Source organism: Xiphophorus couchianus, chromosome 11 (genome assembly GCF_001444195.1).
Source record: "Xiphophorus couchianus chromosome 11, X_couchianus-1.0, whole genome shotgun sequence".
Lineage (NCBI taxonomy): Eukaryota > Metazoa > Chordata > Actinopteri > Cyprinodontiformes > Poeciliidae > Xiphophorus > Xiphophorus couchianus.
In genome coordinates this window covers 28,380,188-28,401,697 of record NC_040238.1, presented here as the reverse complement: position 1 = coordinate 28,401,697, position 21,510 = coordinate 28,380,188, and the positions used below count along the sequence as shown (strand labels likewise).

At 38.3% G+C, this 21,510-nt stretch overlaps 1 protein-coding gene across 6 annotated transcripts in view; it reads left to right on the top strand.

Annotated features, from left to right (window-relative positions):
• The window catches only part of synj1 (synaptojanin 1), a 30,412-nt gene extending 9,539 nt beyond the window's left edge, over positions 1–20,873 (top strand). For 2 of the 6 annotated variants that reach the window (XM_028031258.1, XM_028031259.1), the window contains 24 exons: positions 718–814; positions 1,373–1,548; positions 2,661–2,742; positions 2,837–2,989; positions 4,226–4,391; positions 5,160–5,183; positions 5,647–5,838; positions 6,277–6,361; positions 6,894–7,034; positions 7,123–7,315; positions 7,391–7,549; positions 8,432–8,588; positions 8,773–8,899; positions 8,999–9,211; positions 9,306–9,384; positions 9,487–9,652; positions 9,737–9,919; positions 10,941–11,069; positions 11,837–11,884; positions 14,253–14,294; positions 15,025–15,071; positions 15,313–15,502; positions 17,545–17,834; positions 19,301–20,873. In XM_028031258.1, coding sequence (XP_027887059.1) covers positions 718–814; positions 1,373–1,548; positions 2,661–2,742; positions 2,837–2,989; positions 4,226–4,391; positions 5,160–5,183; positions 5,647–5,838; positions 6,277–6,361; positions 6,894–7,034; positions 7,123–7,315; positions 7,391–7,549; positions 8,432–8,588; positions 8,773–8,899; positions 8,999–9,211; positions 9,306–9,384; positions 9,487–9,652; positions 9,737–9,919; positions 10,941–11,069; positions 11,837–11,884; positions 14,253–14,294; positions 15,025–15,071; positions 15,313–15,502; positions 17,545–17,834; positions 19,301–20,254 — 4,093 coding nt within the window. In that variant the 3' untranslated portion in view covers positions 20,255–20,873. The remainder of the gene's footprint in view (positions 1–717; positions 815–1,372; positions 1,549–2,660; positions 2,743–2,836; positions 2,990–4,225; positions 4,392–5,159; positions 5,184–5,646; positions 5,839–6,276; positions 6,362–6,893; positions 7,035–7,122; positions 7,316–7,390; positions 7,550–8,431; positions 8,589–8,772; positions 8,900–8,998; positions 9,212–9,305; positions 9,385–9,486; positions 9,653–9,736; positions 9,920–10,940; positions 11,070–11,836; positions 11,885–14,252; positions 14,295–15,024; positions 15,072–15,312; positions 15,503–17,544; positions 17,835–19,300) is intronic. The other 4 variants (XM_028031261.1, XM_028031263.1, XM_028031260.1 and 1 more) reach the window with 3 other exon arrangements.
• The last annotated feature ends 637 nt before the right edge of the window (positions 20,874–21,510 follow it).

Below are 21,510 nucleotides of genomic sequence, written 5' to 3'. Positions count from 1 at the left end.
CCATTCAATTCACGACAGCCTTTAGTTAGAAAGTTAGGAGGACAACTGTTGATCATTTTACTTTGCACATATTTTGGTCTCTGCTGGATGGACTTCCAGTATTGCTATCATGTTAATAGAAATGTATTAAAAACAAACGTTAAATCAAACCTCCTCTGCTTTTTGTACCCAATTTGTCCCCTTATTGCAGTTCTCATAGTAGCATATTTCAAATTTATTCTTTTTACTATATGGCTACATTTGTACTGCATTTTTCCACAACTTATTTGATTCTACAAGGCTAGCATATGCATACTGCCATTAATTACAGATTAAGTAATGAGAAATATGGGCAACTTCCAATCTTCTGTTTTTGTGATGCATATGTTAACAAATGTTTCTTTCTGCTCCTTTTACTTTGTTTATTGCATCATTTTGGGTCACTCTGCCATTTTAACACCTCAGTGATGCAGAATATAGCTGCTTCCTTGACTAGCAAGTCACACACTGAAAAATGTTAATGTCTTGATCTGATAGCTCTTTGAACAGTTATAATGTATGTAGTTTTAAATGTAATTATATTTACTGGTATTATTCAATGTTTTTCTGTTGTCATGTTCAAACTAACCTTAAACCTTGCTACAGTGCATTTACTTAAAGGTAGTTATGATTATTGCTATCAAACTAGTAACGACTTGTACTTGATAAATGCACTATATGCCTGAATCTGTTTTGCAGACACTTCACTGCACTGCGAAGTTTATATGGAAAGCAGGTGATCATCAACTTGCTTGGAAGCAAAGAAGGGGAACATATGCTCAGCAAAGCATTTCAGGTGAGATTTCACTGCCTTGTTTTTTTTTTTACTAAATGATTTTTATCTAATGCAGACAACAACACAGGATTTCAGTGAAACAGTTGAAGATGTGCCGCAAGAGGCCTTATTACTGCACATTGCTTTGTGTAAGCTTGCAAAATATTGAGTTGTTTTTGCCTCTGCAGAGCGGAGGATTTTGCTCAATACAGAATGTGTCACTTCCTGCTCGGTTTTTGCACAGTCAGTTAGCAAAGGGAAAAGTTAAAGTTTAAAAAACTTTAAGATCTTCGACATTTTCAAAATAAGAAAATGTGACAGTATTACAAGCTTGAAATGAGCTTGAGCCTTTTTATAAAACACACAATTAAGTATGTGTGTACTTTTCCTTGTACTTGTACTGTAAGCTTGAACTTTTCTGCAGAAAAGTACAAGCTTTCCTGTGGATCAAAAAAAACAAAGTTTGCATAATGAATGGAAACTGCTGCGTGTTTACAGGCCACACAACTGCACATTATACATCTTTGGATTATATTTAAATATTAACAAATATCTTCTCTTCCATTTTCTCCCCTTCAGAGTCACCTGAAGGCTTCAGAACATGCCACAGCAGTGAGAATGGTTAACTTTGACTATCATCAAAATGTGCGGGGTGGCAAGACTGATAAACTCAGCAGTGTTCTGAAACCACAGCTGAGTAAATTCATAGACGAGTGTGGGTTCTTCTATTACTCCGGGGAAAAAGGCATTGTAAGGTAAGAAAGTTCTTCCTTATTGTACAGATTTGTATATCTCTTTCTGCTTTGTTTCTTACAGTTGAAGTACCAGTATAACAGGTATTTTTACAACAGCAATTGACATGCACACACATTCCCCATCTTGTTAGTTGTCTCTGTTGCATCTAAAAAAAATTTAGGTTTCCCTCTTTGGAGCTCTGAGTTTACAAAACCCTTCTTTTGAAATTCTTTGATGGTTTCTTAAAGGTTGCACAACTTAGCTTTGCCTGTCACATCTGCTCTTTAATATTATGTCCACCCTTTTTTGGTATATCTCCTCATGTCTCTTTGCCCAGTCACCCTTAACCTTTTATTCTTTTGAATAATTTGACTCAAATTGTTACAACTAATATTATTTAATAGACATAGTCATCATCTTGTTGGAGCATACTATTTACTAATTAATCCTTCTTTGGCAACACTGTTACTTGACTCTACCCAGTTGTTTGCAGACCATCCATTAGAGGGCACCTCTGAGCTCATGGTCCATGGATGTCATTGCTGTGTTATCCAGCAACTGAAACATTCGTTATTTAAGTGATCAATAATCTCAATGGGTCTTCAGTAAAACTGTCAAAAACACATTTTCCAGAGCTTTCCAAAAGTACTTGAACGCTTTCCAGTCGTAGTACAAAGACAATGTTCAACTTCATTTGGTAAACAAAGTAAAGTGGTGCATATCTCTGAAGGAACATAATACATATTTTCTTGACTTTTTGAATTTATTTTGGAATGAAAAATGCACATTTTTCATTAGCCCTCTTTACTCTGATACAGCCTAGTAAACAATTGCCATCAGAAAGCACCTAATCAGTATATAGACTTCACCGATGCTCAATTTAATCTTTGTGTTAATACAGGCATTCTGTAAGTACTTCAGGTTTTTCCAGTTATGAAAGTGGGAAATTAAGTATCACAGGTTTGATTGGGAGGCATTTAATATAGAAGTTGAAATCTATAGCATTAGACATTTATTCTCTAATGACTTGCAAGTTAAAAGAAATGAACGGAACTACAATAATGATAAGTCGGGTTCCATCAAATGTTAAATTATTGCATTTTGCAGTTGTATAAATCAGATTTTTTTTCAGGACTCAGGGAGGGACCATCAGGAGTAACTGCCTGGACTGTTTGGATAGAACCAACAGTGTTCAAGCCTTCTTTGCACTTGAGGTTTGAGTCCAGCTTGGCGTACATTAATGCCTGAAGTTGAAAGATTTTATAGATTTGTCTTTTATTCAAATTCCCTTTGCCTCCTTCCATTCAGATGCTGCCCAGACAGTTAGAACAAATGGGTCTGACAGAGAAACCACAGCTGGTGGCCCGGTTCCAGGAGGTTTTCAGGACCATGTGGTCTGCTAATGGGGACTCCGTCAGTAAGATTTATGCAGGAACTGGAGCCCTGGATGGGAAGGCCAAGGTATGTAGCAAAACAATTTCATACTTGGGAATAACGAGAAGTTTTCAATTGTTTAGGTAGTTTATAATGCAGGTTAGCAACACTGTGTTTTATGGAGTCCAAAGGTAATCCACTCCCATAGATTCTGCTCCAATGTGTGATGTAGCATTACCACTGTCGTGGTCGTCCACGACACCACCCAAGTAGTTTTTGCAGGCTAATAACATGTGACTGTAAATGATGTTATCCAGGATTTTAACACCATTTTAAAAATTCTGAAGACTCATTTAAAAAAATATTGTACCATTTTCAAGTCTGAATACATCTGATAAATGCACACACATAAAAAGTAAAAAGAAATATCAATTTATCTTATTTTTTAGCTTTTATACCCTCCTGGACTAGGGCTTTATATTGAACCCATGGCTCTTTATCCAGCTAAAGTTTAGATTCCAAACAATGAATTGACTGTCTTGCATGAGCACAATTAGGATATCAATGATTTCTTTATTGCTTTAAATATATTCAGCCATCACCTCTTAGACACTAATTCATAAACTGTAATTTTCTGTAAGAATGCAAGGTAATGATTGCATTACAACAGTTGCATGAATATTTAATCGTCTGTGTAGAAATTGTACCCTTCTTTAATTATGTGCATTATGTCTTTTGGCTAACCTGTGGACCTCTCCATCTGTGCGGTAAGTTATTAGGATGGTGGATGTTGGTTTTAAGCTATGGGCCTGTTTCTGGTGTCCTGTATATATCATTGTCTGATGGCTTCATATACATGAGAATGGAGTTTGGGATAGGTGACAGATCTTCTTTACTTCCCTTTGATTATCCTTCTAAAAATATATGCTCTCATTAAACTTTCCTGGAATCTCACTGTGAGCAGAAATTATAAAATAGGAGAAACAAAGAGGGGAAACAGCTACTTTAATTTCTTTTACTTGTAGCAATTACACTTATACTTATTTCTTCCATTAAAATGCAAAATCTTTCTTGGAATTTAGAGAAATCTGTCCAGATTGCCACCTAGTGGTCATTAATGAAATCTCAAACTTGTCCAGAAGATAATTGAAAAACACCACTGTGAGCTTCAAATCTGACAGATCTCTCTAGAATATTCCTCCTTGTCCTTTTTTTTTCCATCCTGCAGTGATGAAAAATGTAAATTTTTGACCAATACTTGTTATGTGTGCCTTTCTAACTGGTTGGATGCTAAATATATTTATGTATATTCTTGTCTTGTAGGCTGGAAAGCTCAAAGATGGAGCTCGCTCTGTGACACGGACCATCCAGAACAACTTCTTCGACAGCTCTAAGCAGGAGGCGATAGACATCTTGAGGCTGGGATCCACGCTTAACAGTGATTTAGCAGACAAAGCTCGAGCCTTGCTCACCACTTCCAGTCTTTACGGTAATTTTCTACAACATGATTTAAGTGCCTTATTATTTGGTGGAACATTTGTGGAAACAATGAGCTGCACTTTGCTTAAACTTTTCTAACATAAAAAACAACATTTTAAGCAATGTTAGACACAAAAAACAATGCAATGAAAGAATACAATGTAATTATTATCCCCTTCTTTTAACTTTTTCTTATATCACCCTCCACATTTGTTGGCTCATCTGGCTATCTTTATAAAAAGCCTTAAAATAAATTCGTCTTGATTACTGTTAAATAATCTCACAAATACTTTCACTTGAGGACATTGATTCAGTGATGAAAAAATCTGGCATTGTCACTGGTGCAACACTTATTGGCATCCCAGCTGTTAATGTTTTGAATGTCCCTCTTTTGTCAGTAGCACAACACTTAGTCATACCTTATAACAATTCAAATGGTTGGATTAGAGCCAGGGATTCTTAAAAATTCCTCTCTGCACAATTCCTCTTTTCAAACTCAGTTGTTTTTCTGTGCAGTGAGTAATTTCTGCATTGTTTGGGTCATGTATTTTAAACCATTGTTGACCTGATTTATTTATTTTTTATACCAACTAATTGTTATGAAGACAATGTTTAATGGTTGTTGTGGAGACATAGGCTTCTCAGCAGCACTAAAGAAACCTTGTGAATCTTGAAGGGAGCCCTGACTCGGCTGATTTAATATTTACTGGCTATTATCTGTTGACGAGATGCTAACCTACAACTTTCTTCCTTCTCTCCCATTTGCAAACAATCTTAGTCACTGAGCCTGTCTTACAATCAGGTATAGTAACCGATAGACTGCAAGCAACAGATAGTTATGTTTTCCTATCCTGTCATATAGTTGTTTTGTCTTTTTTTAAAAATTATTATTATTTTTTTTTTTTGCACTATTGGTTGTGGTTTATTCCACTGTCTGTTTTTAGATCATTATAGCAATGATTAAACTAAAATGGACTAAATATATTTTTTTGCAGTGATGTTTCAGCATATGTTTTCAGTAGGTATTTACTGACAGCTATAAACCACTACCAAGGTTTACATTGTGAATGTTTTCAGTGAAGTGGTCACAACTAAAGGCATTCTCCCATAACCTTTGTTTTTAAACATTCTAGTGAATTTCCTCTGTTGTTTTTTGAATATAATCCCTTTCTTCACCAATATTTTCCCCTTCTTTGTTTCATCTTCCACCCAAACCTCCTTTCTAACGTGCACGTTCCCATGTTTTGGCGTTCTTTCCTTTGCAGCCTCTCCAAGAGTGTTGCTAGGAATGTGTCAGAGTCACCATAAATACACAAAGCCCAAGCAAATTCGGGTCTGTGTCGGCACGTGGAACGTCAACGGGGGCAAGCAGTTTCGCAGCATTGCATTTCGCAACCAGACACTGAACGACTGGCTGCTGGATGCTCCAAAAAAGGCAGGACATCCCGAGTTCCAGGGTATGTTTCTATTAATTTGTCTACTGTCATTTCTTGGTAATGGCCCCTTGAGTATGTATCTTATTTGTTTGGTTGAAGTAGGTGCTGTAAATGTTCGAATGTTATTATTAAATACAGAAGTGTGTACACTAGATATTAAATCAGAAAGTGGACATTGGTGATCCAGTAAGAAAATCAAGCAATCCCTCCTTTTTAGTTTATAAGTCAGTACAGAAATGGTTAAGTTTAAGATAAATCTATTACTATTACAAAGAGACAATTGATGAAATTGAAATAAATTGACAAAGATTACATCTGATCTGTTTTCAGTAAATGTCCGTTGTGTTTAGCACAAGCTTTATTTATAAGATCATTACCCTTTAACTGTTAAAGGGTTCAGAAATGTGTTAAGGAAACACATTCACTGAATGACAAAAATTTACTTTTGTTTCTTGACAGACAGCAAAGCCAACCCCATAGATATCTTTGCCATTGGCTTTGAAGAAATGGTTGAACTGAATGCTGGGAACATTGTCAGTGCCAGGTATGTGTTTAAGATTCTGCCAATCAATAACCTACAATTAGTTAATAATGGACTCAATATATTTCAACTGTAATGTATTGAAATGTACAAAGCATATTTCAGTATGTTACTGTTAGACACACCTTGAAACATTTTGTAGCTGTGTCTGCAGCAGGTGGTTCTACTTTCTTCTCAATTATTTGTAGAATCACCTTTTGCTGCAGCCTCATATACAAGTCTTTTGGGGTGTGTCTGTAACAGATCAGCAGTTACTTTGTGATCTATCACATACCATCTCTTTAAAATACAGCACATTTCTTGTAACATTACAAAATTTAAAGGTTCTACAAACACTTGGTGCTAAGACTACTTATATGCTAAGTTTAAAAGGTACTTAACCATTTGCAGAGCAATGTATACTTGCAAATTCAACTCAAGTCAGATATTTAAAAATCAAGGCTGAGTATTTTGTAAATTTCTACAAATTTAACAATAATATTGAGTTGATTTTCTTGTTTTAATGTTGGCGCTCTTCCTCTCTTCTTTGTCTCAGCACTACTAACCAGAAACTGTGGGCTGCTGAGCTCCAAAAAAACATTTCAAGGGACCACAAGTATGTGCTGCTTGCTTCTGAGCAGCTGGTGGGAGTGTGCCTGTTTGTTTTTATCCGTCCTCAGCATGCACACTTCATCAGGTAAAAATGGTGCCAATTCTGATCAGAAACACTTGGTGACTGTGACTTTAAGGAAACTCTTTTGAGTTTTTCATTCTTTATGTTACAGAGATGTTGCTGTAGATACAGTGAAAACCGGAATGGGCGGGGCCACCGGTAATAAGGGAGGTGTCGCCATCCGCCTGCTGTTCCACACCACCAGCATCTGCTTCGTCTGCTCCCACTTCGCTGCCGGCCAGTCTCAGGTTAAAGAGAGGAATGACGACTACAATGAGATCACTCGCAGACTCAGTTTCCCAATGGTAATGGCAGTTCTAGTCACAAATATTATATTTTGATTCAACTGCATTTGAGATAACATTTATCCTCTGCTGCAGGGTCGTCTGCTGTATTCACACGATTACGTGTTCTGGTGCGGAGACTTTAACTACCGAATCAACCTGCCCAACGAGGAAGTGAAGGAGCTCATCAAGCAGCAGAACTGGGATGCTTTAACAGCTGGTGATCAGTTGTTGGAACAGAAGAACACAGGAATGGTATGATTTGTAAAACACATCTTCACTGGATTAGTATCATTTGTCACTATATGATAGTGTATTAAGACTGATTCAGAATAGATTTTCTATGCAGGTTTTGCACCGTATTGCAAGAGTTTAAAAGTGTTTATCCTTTTCTCTCAAGCTAATTTTTGTAAATAACTGTGACCAGCTATTGCAGTTGTTTTGGATTATGCAAACTGGTTCAGTAACGTATTCTTACTTAGTAATCAATAATTATATCAATTATCCTGACGATCAGTTGGCTGAAAAGGAAAATGAACACATTTTCTAGATTTTTCATTCCAACACCAAAGAGAAATGCATTAAATTATGCAAAAATTAAACAATTCAATTTCATTTTTAAATAAGAAGATACTTCATTTATTATCTAAAAAACAATAACATTGCATTTCTTTACTGTACACCTGACCATTTGTAGCAAAGAATGAATCTACAACTACAAAAATATTTCTAGCATTAACCTGTGAAAATCTCAGTCCTTTGTCCTTGATTTAACATCAGTACAATGTTGGGCTGATCTGTTTATTTTTTGGATTAACAAATTGATAATTGGATAGCCAAATGTTCTTAATATGAGAATTTGAACCAGTTGAAGTTTATACTATGCATCTTGAACATTTTAACACATTTTACATTTTATCTTAAATGAAAACTTGAAATTGTTTTGTAAAGTTTTGCCTTAATTACTGTCTGAGTATGTACTTCTTTCAGCAAATGGCCTTTTTTTTTACTCTGTATATGCCAGTTAACGATTAATCGATTACTGAATTCATTGACAGTTATGCCAATAATCGATTAATCACAATTAATCCAATTAATCATTTCAGCCCTAGTGCAAACCTTCATACATCTTTGCAGATCTTCCGAGGTTTCATTGAGGGAAACCTGGATTTTGCCCCCACCTACAAGTATGACCTCTTCTCAGAAGATTATGACACAAGTGAGAAGTGCCGCACACCAGCATGGACTGACCGCATACTTTGGAAAAGGAGAAAGTGGAACTTTAACAGAACAGGTGAGATGCAGGGCATCTTAAACCTTAACCTTGTAACCTTTTGACTAACAACAATGCAGTTATGCCTTTCTATTTTGTGCATTTATAAACAAATATGTAAAGTTCGGAAGAATTGCATTTAGTCATTTGGTTTTTTTTTTTGTGTGTTTTTATGTTGTTTTTTTACTCTGTGGTTGTTTTATAGCTGAGGAGATGAACGTTGTAGGTGCAGCCTCTACATCTGGAGATGCTGAGGATAATCCAGAACAGGCCTGGAGCCCTGGGACTTTAAAGTACTATGGCAGGGCTGAGCTCAAGACCTCAGATCACAGGTAACCATCATGATATCTATGTAATCCAAGATGATTACTGAGAGTTTAATAATACCAGTAATTCATGTCTCTTCCATGTTTTGTGATATTTCTCTTAAGGCCTGTGGTAGCAGTAATAGATGTGGACATCCTGGAGGTGGACCCTGAGGAACGACATCAGGTCTACAAAGATGTTATTGCCCTGCAGGGGCCTCCAGATGGCACCATCTTGGTGTCCCTCTGCTCCTCAGGGCCTGATGACTATTTTAGTGATGAACTCATTGATGAGCTGCTTGATAAGTTTGCTAATTTTGGAGAAGTCATCCTCATCAGGTGAGGCTAACATGCAACCACAGAGATGTGTGTGGTGTGTTCCACCTCCAGCCTCTTATTCTCGATTACGGTAATTGTGCAATTTTTCATGCAGGTTTGTTGAGGAGAAAATGTGGGTAACCTTCTTGGAAGGTTACTCTGCTCTGGCTGCACTCTCTCTCAGTGGTTCCTCTGTAAGTTGGCTCCTATTCTAATTTGTTGGAATTATATACTTTGGATAGTTTCATAGGAATCCCTCAGCCTTTTTCTGCTCATCTTGCTGGTATGTATTGCAGGTCCTGGACAAGGTGATTGACATCCGCCTGAGGAGTTCAGGGTGGATCAAGAGTTTGGAGGAGGAAATGAGTGTGGAAAGGATCTGCGGCAGCATTCCCACTTCAGCTAGTTCAACCTTGCTTGCTGAAGACGTGGACGTGGGTGATGAAGATTATGATATGGAAGGTCAGGAGTTGTCAACAAATTGTACTTATCTATGTTAAGATTTGTAGAAATGTTTTAACCCTTCTTTCTTGTCTGCGGCTCCAGGTGATGTGGATGATGAAGTGGAAGACATTCTTCCCCAGCACCTGCAGCCTGGAGCAGGCTCTTCTCTTGGATCCTCACCTCTGCCGTCCCCACGCGGTAGTCCCTGTCCCTCTCCTACTCATGGAGAACCCGCTGCTCCCAATAGACCAAGTCGTGGACAACAACCCCTTCGACCATCACAAGGTAATGACATCACACAGCATAAATAAATTAGTCAACTACAGTCATGTTCCTCAAATCATCTGCACAGCTAGTAGTCTCCATCGGCTGGAATGTAAACTGTGATTTCATTGTGTTTGTAATAAGTGGAAGCAGATTTAAGCCCAACGTCACAGAGGAGAGAAACAGCAGGTAATTAAATGAGTGATAATGCAATCTGTGTTGGTTTCCACTTGTTTGTTTTAGAGTAGTGAGGCACATTTTGGTGTGTGATGCTGATGTGCGCTGTGTACATTTTGCTTTGATCAAATCAGAATGTTGAACAATAGGGCAAAAAATGGACACATTCCACAAGGTGTTTCTATAAGGTGTTTCAGGATTGCGTCACGTTTTATATAACATCTGCGTAAGACCCCTGTACCCTGGATTAGGACTGGCCTATAATATTTTCTTTGGAGAATCAAACACCCTCAATACTTTGATCAGCTCATCTGCAGCGTGAAAGGTTGTTTATGGTAATGTTGTTTTATTAACCTAAAGAATTGGCTTTTTCCTTTTACCTCACTTCTTCTACTCCTTGTCCTCCTCTTATGTCCTCATAGGTAAATGCAATGCCAGGACTACTCTTTCAAAGTTATGAACATGGTTTGCATTTAAACTGCTGTATGAAAACTTCACAACTTCTGGTTTCAACAGCCAGCTTGTATAATTTGGAGCAGCGTACTTCTGTGGCTAGGAGCAGACGCTGCACATGGCATACTGATCTTTTCAGTGAACATAGCGTTTGTTAGTGTTTTGTTTCCTATGGAGTGTGGGTTGAGTTTGATACCAAAGGGGTCTTAAGAGAAGACCCCTTTGTTGAAGAGCTTTGTTGTTGTAGAGCTTTTAGTTGTGTGTGTTTTCACAGATGTGTTTCATGAAATTGTAAGAAATATGTAAAATTAACTGAGCAGTTACAGACATGACTCTATGCCGTATTAATTTAGCAGTTAAACTGCCACAATATATTTAATACAACAAGCCACTCTGCACCTTTTCCTTCAAGGGCCTCCTGTAGACTTCCAGCCTGGTGCTCCCACAGGTACAGGCCTGGAGCCCAAGCGGCCTCCTCCACCTCGGCCCAACGCTCCTCCAGCCAGACCAGCTCCACCTCAACGCCCACCACCACCTTCAGGTACCACCCCATCAGCCTTTTCTGCAATAGAATGACATAAAGTATTATTACTTTTGTCAAGTTAGCTCAACTTAAGTGGGGACAATTAAATAAAGCCCTGTTGTGGAAAAAAAATCACTTTTAATTATGGTTCTCTACATAGTAACTTGTCACTTTTATCCCACTGCTTTGCCAAATCCGTGAAGGTGGCATGAGCCCTCAGCCTGTTAGAAAGGATTCTGGAGGTAATGTTAGTTACCAGATGATGTCTTGACGTACTTCTGTGGCTGATTTACTTTATGCTGGTTCTTGCTGTTTTCCATTAGAGCTATGCACAGCAGTCAGTAAGTGTTGATTCAGTGTAATGTACAAGAAAAAAAAAAAAGTTTATATATGATCAAATTGTCCCACTGTTTTTGAGAAGTAAAAAAGGCTTTGCATCTTTTGTCTGAATAGAGATAGAATCCAACTGCTGATGTGATGCATTAGCTTGGTATTTTAAACGTTTGACTACTTCCCCCTTGTAATTTTTTTGTGTTCTTTAAAATATGGTGTAATTTGTTAGTGACATACTTGTGTGGCATTTTTGTAGGTCCTAAAAATCTTCCTATAGGTGAAAGATGATCTTGTATTTTAGTTTAGTTTTACATGACAGTAAGTGAATTTGGGAATTAGGATATAGGTTTTACCTGAACACTGTGACTAATCTTTACTTTTATGTGTTGATATTTAGCATTTTTCTGTTCTACTTTGTTTTAAAGAACAAAACATTTGTTTTCCTCTTTAAGACAGTGGCAAATGTCCCAGCCCACTGCTTGGTAGGAGAGGCAGTGAAGGTAACGAGCCAGGTGTTTTTGAATGTTGCCTAATTCTTTCAGTCTTAGACCCAGTCATCAATGTCACTGAGGCTATTTTGACATTGATGGTTTGTGTTAACTTTCACTGCTTTATTGTAGGGGTGTAAATCAAATGTTTATCACAATACGATAATGTATCAATTTGTTTGAATGACAGTACAATGTTACTCAATATCACAAAGTCTATCAGGATATGATTTCAATAAGACGCAATATATGCCCATATAACACAACCATTTAGCACTTAGAAAAACAACTTAGCATGATTTGATCATTTTATTTCTAAGTGATTTCAGGCATCTAGAATTTCAGTTTAAAAAAGCATTGTTCTTGATAAAAACAAATAATAAATAGATCACTTGTTCAGTATAGTCTCACATTTCTCATGTTTTAGTGCATTTTTTTCTTATTTAACCTAAATGCCCCGATGACCTTTCAGTCTTAAAGAAAACAAACATAATGCATAGCAACATTTTGAAAAGTCACTTTTGATGTGGATGAAAGCAGATTTTAAACTTTTATTCATTTTTAGTGTCTCAAAATATTTTAGATCAATCTCAAATGCATATCAATCACCCTGTATCATCTTAAAGATGCTGATGCAGATTGATATTTCTATTTGCTTTGTTGTAATTGGATCATTAGTCTAATCTTCTAATTGATGTGTCAGTGTGGATTGACGTATTGTTTACACCTCTACTTTATTGTGGTTCATTTTAGTCTTGTTTGTAGGTGTGATTGAGATGTGATTAATCTGTTACTAAATGCAAGAAATGTAAACCACCACAGAAACAAAATCAATGAAAGAAGCCTGTCATCTTTCCTTCAAGCACAATTCATTCTCATGTTTTTAATACTCAGCAATTATGAAATGCAGATCCATTTTAATGGGACTGCAGTCATGATTACAGCGAACATTACAAATGCAGCTTCATAAATTACAATATTTTCAAAAGTGTAATTTAAATCAAAAACTGAAACTCATTTTGTTTTTGTTAAGGACTTTCGGTGAGAGAAGACATGAAAAATCAGTATTTTTTCTTTGAATTATTGCATTAGTGCAGGTCTGCATGAACGCAATCAGCCTGTGACACTACTGAGGTGTTACTATTAGTAGCCTTCAGTTTGTCTGCATTGTTGTTTCTGTTCTCTGCCATCTTCCTCTACTAAAACATAGGGGGTTGAGATCAGGTTCAACATGGTGGACACCCCAGTCATTAAAGTTATTGTTGGTACTTTTAGCAGTTTGAGCAGGTGTCAACTCCTGTTGGAAAACAAAATTAGCATCTCCATAATGTTTGTCATCAGAGAAGTGCAGTAAAGTGCCTTTGTAGACAGCTGCTCTGAATTTGGACTTCAAAACCACAGTGGAACAACTCCCAACAGATAAGCATTCCCAAATCATCACTGACACTAGAAGCTTCACTCTGCACCTCAAGGAACCTGGATTTTCTGCTTCTCCATTCTTCCTCCAGACTCTGGAACCTTGATTTCCAAATGAAATGCAAAATGTATTTTCATTTGACAAAAACACTGTGGACAACAGTCGTATCCCATCCCACGTCCCACTGCCAAACATCTGTGTGTGCTGGCGCTTGAAGCATTAACTCCACTTTCACTCCTCTCCTTGTTAATCTCCCGAAAATTCTTAAACGATTCTTGACTTCACAATCCTCTGAAGACCGTGGTCATAAATATTGCTTGCCCATTTTGTTCTCCCACTCTTATTCCATCAACTCAACTTTTCATTAATATGCATGATGCAGCACTCTGTGAACAGCAGGTCTCTTTCACAATGACCTTTTGTGGCTTAGTCATTAGTCTTGCCCATGATAGCATACGGTGTAATATGGCCAAAAAGTAACATTTTATGAAGAACATTTTGATTGAAATATAATATAAAATAATATTATATAATATGCAATAAAATAATACAATACCGGTACATATTCAAAATGAACATGAACTAATAGGTTTCATATTTTGTGTTGAATTACTGTGGAAAAAAATGAACATATTTACTATTTTAATTTATTAAAATCTATATTTAGATGCATATTTTCCATAGAGGCCAGTGTTTGTGTATCTGAAGGGATAAAGTGGGTTTCTCTTTGAGGTTGTTTTTCATGATAGGAAGTGGGAAAGTCCTCCTCAGACAGAGCATTCAGCTTTTATCTTCTCAAGCTTCACTGCTTTGCTACAATATTTCCATCACATTCTTTTTTCTTTTCTTTTTTTTTTAAGTGCTTCTAGCCATTTTTTTTTCTTTGGAACACCTGCATCTGGTGACTAGCTAGCTGGTTTGTGTGTAACGTTAGTTTAATTTGGTTTGCTTTGTGCTGCAAAGGACCAAAGAGCCCTGCTCTTCCTCGGCCAGATGCTCCTGCAGGTGAGTGCCGCTATGCATGACATGGCTGCATTAGCATGAATGTATTCAGCGAGGATAAAGGTTTATTTAGTGATTATGTAAGGGTGTCTGTGTTCCATGATCGTCTCTTTGTGTGACGTTTATTTGTACTTGTGATAATGTGGTGAGATTATACCTTCCTCTCCCTGCTATAATCCTGTTTTGTGTGCTTGTGTTCTGAGACACAATGTGCTTGTCCTGAGGTGGAGGATAAAGTTTGGATCTCCAGCCAATCGCCAACTTTGCCTGTCTGCACCTGAGACATTTGTATGGTGTTTGTGGTTAGCCGATTCCCTCTTGCATAGTAAGAGGCTGTGTGGTTGGCAGGGTTGACTTACGATTGGTGACTCAACAGGACAGAAGAAGACATTTAAGTGGTGTGGGAAAATGTTTGAAGGCTTTAGGAGGGTCTCGGTAAGAGAGTAGTGAAAGAAGAGGAGAATCCTTACAGTGTGGTGTAAGCAGTTGGGTTACAAAAAAAGGCCCGTGTGTCTGCCAGACCACCTGGAGCTGTGGAAGGACTGAGCCATCTTTGATAACAAAGTCATCCGTAGAATAGCCTGTGCTGGATAAACTGCTTTAAATTGTGATTTGGTGTCGTTTTCATTTGATTAATCTTCATCTTCACAGAACTCTAAAATAGGACCAAAACTAAATATTATTGCTTGAAATGTGTGCTTAATTATTGTTTTGTCTGTCTTAATGTTCTCAGGTCGAGGTCAGGCAGGAGCTCCAGCACCTGGAGGAGCTTCCAGACCAGTGAGTTTTCAGTATTTACATCTAAAATACTCTTTTTTTTTTTTATTGTCTGAATCATGTTAAGAAATTTATCATAAATTACAACTTTTGTTTCCACTATTGACTATTACATTACTCTGCTTCTTCTTCAGCTATGAAATAACTTTTTCAGTTCATCCAGTCAGCTTGTAACATTCACAGAACATTTACTCTCATCCAGTTTTCTATTGCTATGATTATCTTCTCAATTTTCATCTTACAGAATCTTCCTCCTCGAGCTGGAGTGATCAGCATGCCCCCTCAGTCTCGCCCTCAGCCTCCATCTCACCCGGGTGCACCGCGGCCCACTCCTGATGTGCATCCTGGAGCCCCTCGGCCTATCCCGGACAGTCACCCCGGAGCCCCACGGCCGGTGCCCAGTGCACAAGTTAAACCACCAGACCTTCCCCTGGGTAAAGACATGTTTTCATGGAGCTTAAAATTCTGAAAAACTTTATTTTAAGGTTATGTGTCCAAGTAAAAGTTAACTTAATGATCTCATATTCAAGGCCAAACATATTCCAGGCTGACACTCGATGGCACATTTTCTTGCCTTTGTATCTTCTGCTGTCAACATTTGAATGAATGACTACATTAATGTTTTTTGTCATATATACAATAAGAAAACCGGTTTCCCTGTACCAACATTTTCTTTACAGGTTTTAAGTTGTGAATTTGAATTGGGGTCTGCCATAGCAATGCATGGAAGGCACCTATTACTCTACACCCCAAAATACCTGCCACTTCCTTTCACCGTTAATGCAATTCGTACCGCTGCGTGCACCCCTACAATATCCATGCGGCTGGATCTCGGCGTGCGGGCTATTACCTTTGTTGGCATTTTGAGTAACTAGGGTGATGTACCAGTAATTAGTGAAAAACAAGCAGACGAGGGCAGAGATGTAGAGAACTACAGAGATGGTTTAACACTCAGCTCCTACAGAGGAGAGAAGAGCCTCCAGTTAGAACTACAGAGACACCACCTTGGCGGACACTTATAAGTATAAATGTTTTATAATATATTTACCACAAATAACAAAAAAACCCAACTATTTTCTCTTTTCTGAAGAATTAACCAACTGCACAATTCTTATTAAGTAGTAACTAGTGTAAAATAAGTAGTATTTCAAAAGAGCAGAAGAAATCTTATGTTTTTTGAACAGTAACAATATTTGTTCTTAATCTGTTGCTGAGAGATGAGGGTGTTTTCTAGTAACCTATGGCCACAAAGTAAACATCTGATTTTTACTTTTGCATAATTCTTGTGTCTAAGCAGATAGACAGCATTTCAAAAGAGCATATGTGTTATAAACAATAATATTACTTGTTATTAATTTTGTGCTAAGAGTTGTGTGTTTTTTGTTTCTGGTAACGAACTGTCACGAAGTATAAATCAGATTTTTACTTTACTGTTTAATGTTCCTTCTGAAATATATTTACCACCAACGACAAAACAAAAAGCATTTTCACTGTCCTGAAAAATTCACCAACTGCACAGTTCTTGTTAAGCAGGATAAGATGAGTAGTCTTTCAAAAGGAGCAGAGCAGAAGAAATCTTATGTTTTTTGAACAATAATATTTGTTGTTAATCTGTTGCTAAGAGATGCGCACGTTTTCTGGTAACGAAGTTCTATTAAGTAAACGTGATTTTTACATTTTTGCACTAACATTAGCACAAACATTGCTAATGTAGCTACAGCCCACATTAGCAGTAGACTTTTTCCTAAAATAAGTTTTTTAGCTATTTTCTTTATTTATTGCACACTGAATGGAGGAAGTCAACGTGCTAGTTATACCCTACATGCCACTGGCAGAATTTAGGCTAACATTAGAATTTTGGCTAATTTTAGCTTATACACTAATTTTAACATTCTGAATTTAGTAAGTCCATGTTACTCAAGATGCTTGTGACTCTCCACCTTCTATTAAGTACATTGTATCGTACTTTAGCATTGGTGCTAAGGATGATTGACAGCACCAAGAGCCTCTGATTGGTCGTTTCTGACCAAGCTATGGATTTCTGGAGATGACTGTAGGACCACAATGAAGTGGCAGAGGAGCTTAAATATATATACTGTATTTATCGGACTATAAGCCGCTACTTTTTCCCACGCTTTGAACCATGCGGCTTATAGCGCGGTGTAGCTTATACGTTTCCAGGTTTTTAAAAAAACTTTGTGGGTGCAACTTATAGTGAGGTGTGCTCCATAGTCCGGAAAATACGGTAGATATTATTTATTTTACAGATTATCTCTCATTTAAACTGTCACAACACAGTTACAGTTTTAACAAATATGTAAAAAACAATATTTTATAAAAGTTGCCTACTGAAGCTTTAAAGCTGCAGCAGATTATATCAGGAAGAGGAAATCCACAAATCCCCATTCAGTATTTCCATTTGACCTTTAAAATGTGGATATTTTGAGCTTTGTCTCTGTTTTACTTCTTCTCTCAGGTCCCCCACCATCAGGACCGCCCCCCACAACAAAAGCCCAGACTCAGTCACCCATGCAGCCTCAGCCAGCTCCCCCATCTGCTCAGTCGCAGCTGCCACCACCATTGCAGCCCTCACTTCCTGCTCCTCTGCAACCACAAGCAGCGCCGCCTGCTGCATCTACCCCACCTGCTGCAGTGTGTCCTGGGCTTCAGCAGGGCCTATCCTCTCCTAAGCCTCCACCACGCTCCCGATCTTCTCATGCTTTGCCACCTGATGCTGCCAAGGCTGAGTCTGCCCCAGCTGCACAGGTTGGTGCTAGATTGAGTTAGTTTCAGCAACTGAACAATTACAATTATGTTACTAATCTGTTCTATAGATTTACAACCAAGTTTATTGATTTGATGTATTTGAAATCAGCAGCAATAAGAATATATTTTTCTGCTTCTTCGACTCGCTTTAGTTTAGCTTAGTTGTGTGTCTTTCTTCCTGCTTTTGTCTCTGATGCATTTGTCTCTTTCTCACAAGCTGGAGAAGCCATCAGGGTGAAAGGTACTTTATATCAAACCACCTTTTTGTCTCATCCTCCAAAACACAAGTCCTCTGCTCTGTTATCACTCCTCATACATTACATGCAGTAATCCCTTTTGTTTTCCGTTGCAATTGATTTATTTATCCTTTGTATCTGCCAGGGCTTATTGACCTTTATGTTAGGCTCATAAAATTTGCTTTTACTGTTTTTTTTTTTTATGGAATAAAGATAGTTGCTGTTACCCCTCATTTGGTCCTTCATATGGCCTCACTCTGCTACCAAGGGATAGAGTGGGCACATGTGTAATGACTGCGTAAATTGTTTTAACTTGTTGATTTGTACAGAATCCATTCATATGTGTTAAATTCAGAGACTGAATGTTAATGGTGATACATGTATTGGTTATTAATTTTAGTCTGTTCATATTAAAGGTACCCTGTAAGGGATGGCATGCTTTATAACATATAAGAAAAACAGATGTAGGCATTTATAAAACTTGACAAATCAGTTTGTTCCATTAAACAAAATCAAATTTACCGAAAGAAAAAAAAAATTATTTAATAACATTCAAAAGGGTATCTTTAAGTTGTTGTCACCAACATACAGTGCTGTGCAAAAGAATTCACAACCATTTAACTTTCTTCTCATTTTATAATCTTACAAGTGGCAAGTTGGTATTTTGAACAGTAGATCAACACAAAGTAGACATGCATAGAGTTCTTTGTACCTAGCTATTGTGTTGTCACCTTTATATTCTGGATGATAAATTGAACAATGCTGTTTGCGCTCTTCAAATCTTGGGATATGGTTTTCTGACCCAACTTTGCTTTAAGAGATTTTATATCTGACCTGCTCAGTGTATGCTTTATAATAAATAACCTCAGGGACGATGCTGTTTCTTCACTAAGGTGGACTAAATTGTATATAGTTTGTTGCACTAGATTTCATCAGGTAAAGACAAAAACAAAGTGGAATACAAAGGCACACCTCTCTTTCCCAACTTTTACTGGTTAAAACGTCTTGCATCCAATTGCATCTGTCACATAAAATCCCAATAAAGTACATGGAAGTGTGGTTATAATAGGACACAAAATGTGAAAAAGTTCTTCTTCAGAGCACTGTATGGTTCATTAAATTATAAGTTTGTATGTAAATACCTCAGTGATGTTAACATGTTTTTATTTATTTTTAACATAATCTGTTTTTGCACCTAAAAAAGATTTTCTCTGCTCTGCCCTTGTTTAGACCAACGGACTAAATGGATTCCAAAGAGAAGCACAATGGAAGCCTGATCCCTTTGACTCTCTTACATCCAACATGTTCTCGTCTTCATCATCATCCAGGCACACCACCCAGTCCCTAAACAGAGGCTCCTCTCTGCACTCTCCACCCTCTGTTCCTCTATCTGTACATTCCTCCTCTACTCTCCCCTCGTCCTTGTCCTTCGTTTTGTCAGACCTCCAATCCCTGAGCTCATCCTCCTCATCCTCATTCTCCACCCCGTCACCGTCAGCCACCCTGCTGCTTCCGCCTCCTCCGACCCCGTCTCGCAGCCGCTCCCAGGAGATCCTGCGTGCTTCCCCGAATCTTTTCCAGTCTGAGCCGCTCCCTGCCCGACCCAGCAGCACCAATCCCTTCACAGGACCCCTGGTCCAGCAACCGCTGCCACATCGTTCCCTTACCCCAGACTTCAGCCTCCAGCATCCAACCCAAACGGCTGACTTTCAGAGGACTCTGTCTGCTCTTTCTCAACCACTTGTCCCCACCCTTGCAGCCGCACCTTCCTCCCAGCACAGTCAGACCGTGTCTTTGTTCGGACCGTCATCCAGTCCCCCTCCTACTCAAGCTTCTCTGCTTCCTATTGATCCGTCTCCTGCCCTCACTTTACCGCTGGCGCTGCCCTCTTCCCTTCCTCCCGCTTTCGCGCCTCGGAGCCAGCCGCCGCCTCCCTCAAGAGGGAACCAACAGAAGCAGTGGGTCACTTTTGATGATGATTCGAAGTTTTCCACAGCAACCAAAACACAACAGAACCCCATGTTCTTGTCCAGTTCCTTTGTGCCCCAAACTCAAACTCAGTCAACCCGCTCTGTGTTTGACTCCGAGCCTGAGTGGTTATCCACTCACATCCCAAACAGAACTGTAACCGGTAACCTGAACTCCCCACAGGGTCCCACCAACAATGGCTTTTTTCCTAGGTAGTCAGCAGTAAAAAAAAAAAAAAAAAAACATAATGCCACCCCTCAGATGTAAGAGGTTTATCCATATATGTATAGATCTATGATAAATGAGTAAATGTGTTTATGTAAAAAGAAGAGACAATATTTAAGAATTATAGACCAAACCCTTCAGTTGCAGGAAAGAGTTTATATCTCAAAGCAGTATCATGAGAAACACGCCCAGCTGCGTGTTTTAACGTTTAAGCTTCTCTGATATTAAAGGGGCAGTATTATGTAAAATTGACTTTTTTGAGCTTTACATCATGTTATAATGCTACTTTCTCATCAAAAACATACCTGGGGTGTTGCTTTGATTCTTTCATGCATGTTTGAGAAATCTATTAATCTCCCATGGCAACCATTCAACTGTCCATGATGCTTGCTTTCACTCAGCGTTGTCTTTTCCACGCAGCGCAGTCTTCAAGCCCAGTCTCCACAGTGCACCCCTCTCCCACACCTTTGCCACTCAGTTCCTTCAGACTAGTGGCAGCAACAATTAGCAAACACCTGGCAGATCTGTACATGTGCTGGCTTATTATATGAGCTATTTATCAGTGAAACACTGGTAAAAAAAAAAAAAAGTTAAAGACTTAATTGAGTTGTTGTGATGAAGATGGAGTGTCTCTTCCTAAAGAGACAGAGGCCCGCATTAAATTTTTAAGTCAAATTATGTTTGATAAATACAGCATTTTTATAACAACTGAAGGTAGCATACTTACTTCATTGTGCTATAAAATGGCACTATGTGCCTGAAAAACACATAATGCTGCCCCTTTAACATTTGATTTACTCTTACTTGCTATGTATGTTTTAACTAACAGCAGCAAACTGTGCCTGTGTCTACAGTATGTTGTCCTATATAGTATATCTATATACACAAGTCATGCGTTTACACACCTGTGCAATATCAAAGCATACCTGTGTGGCTGCGCTGGTGTTTCATATAAATATGTGTGGCTTTGCAGATGACTCTGCGGTTCCCATCCACCATTTTAACTAATCTGAGCTCTCAGAGCAACAGTTGGTCTTTGTCCTTCTCTTTGTCATCTGGTTGCAGGATGAGCACTGCAGGATTCTGGGTCCTTGTTTTTGTTACCTGGAATTGACAGCTTCAGACTTAGTCACTTTAATTTGTGAATGTAATTTCATTTGCACTGGATTTGTTGACTCCACGGTGTGGGGAAACAGCAAGAGCACAAGCCATTGTGTCAGTTTAACCGGACTGCCGCAGGACTGATA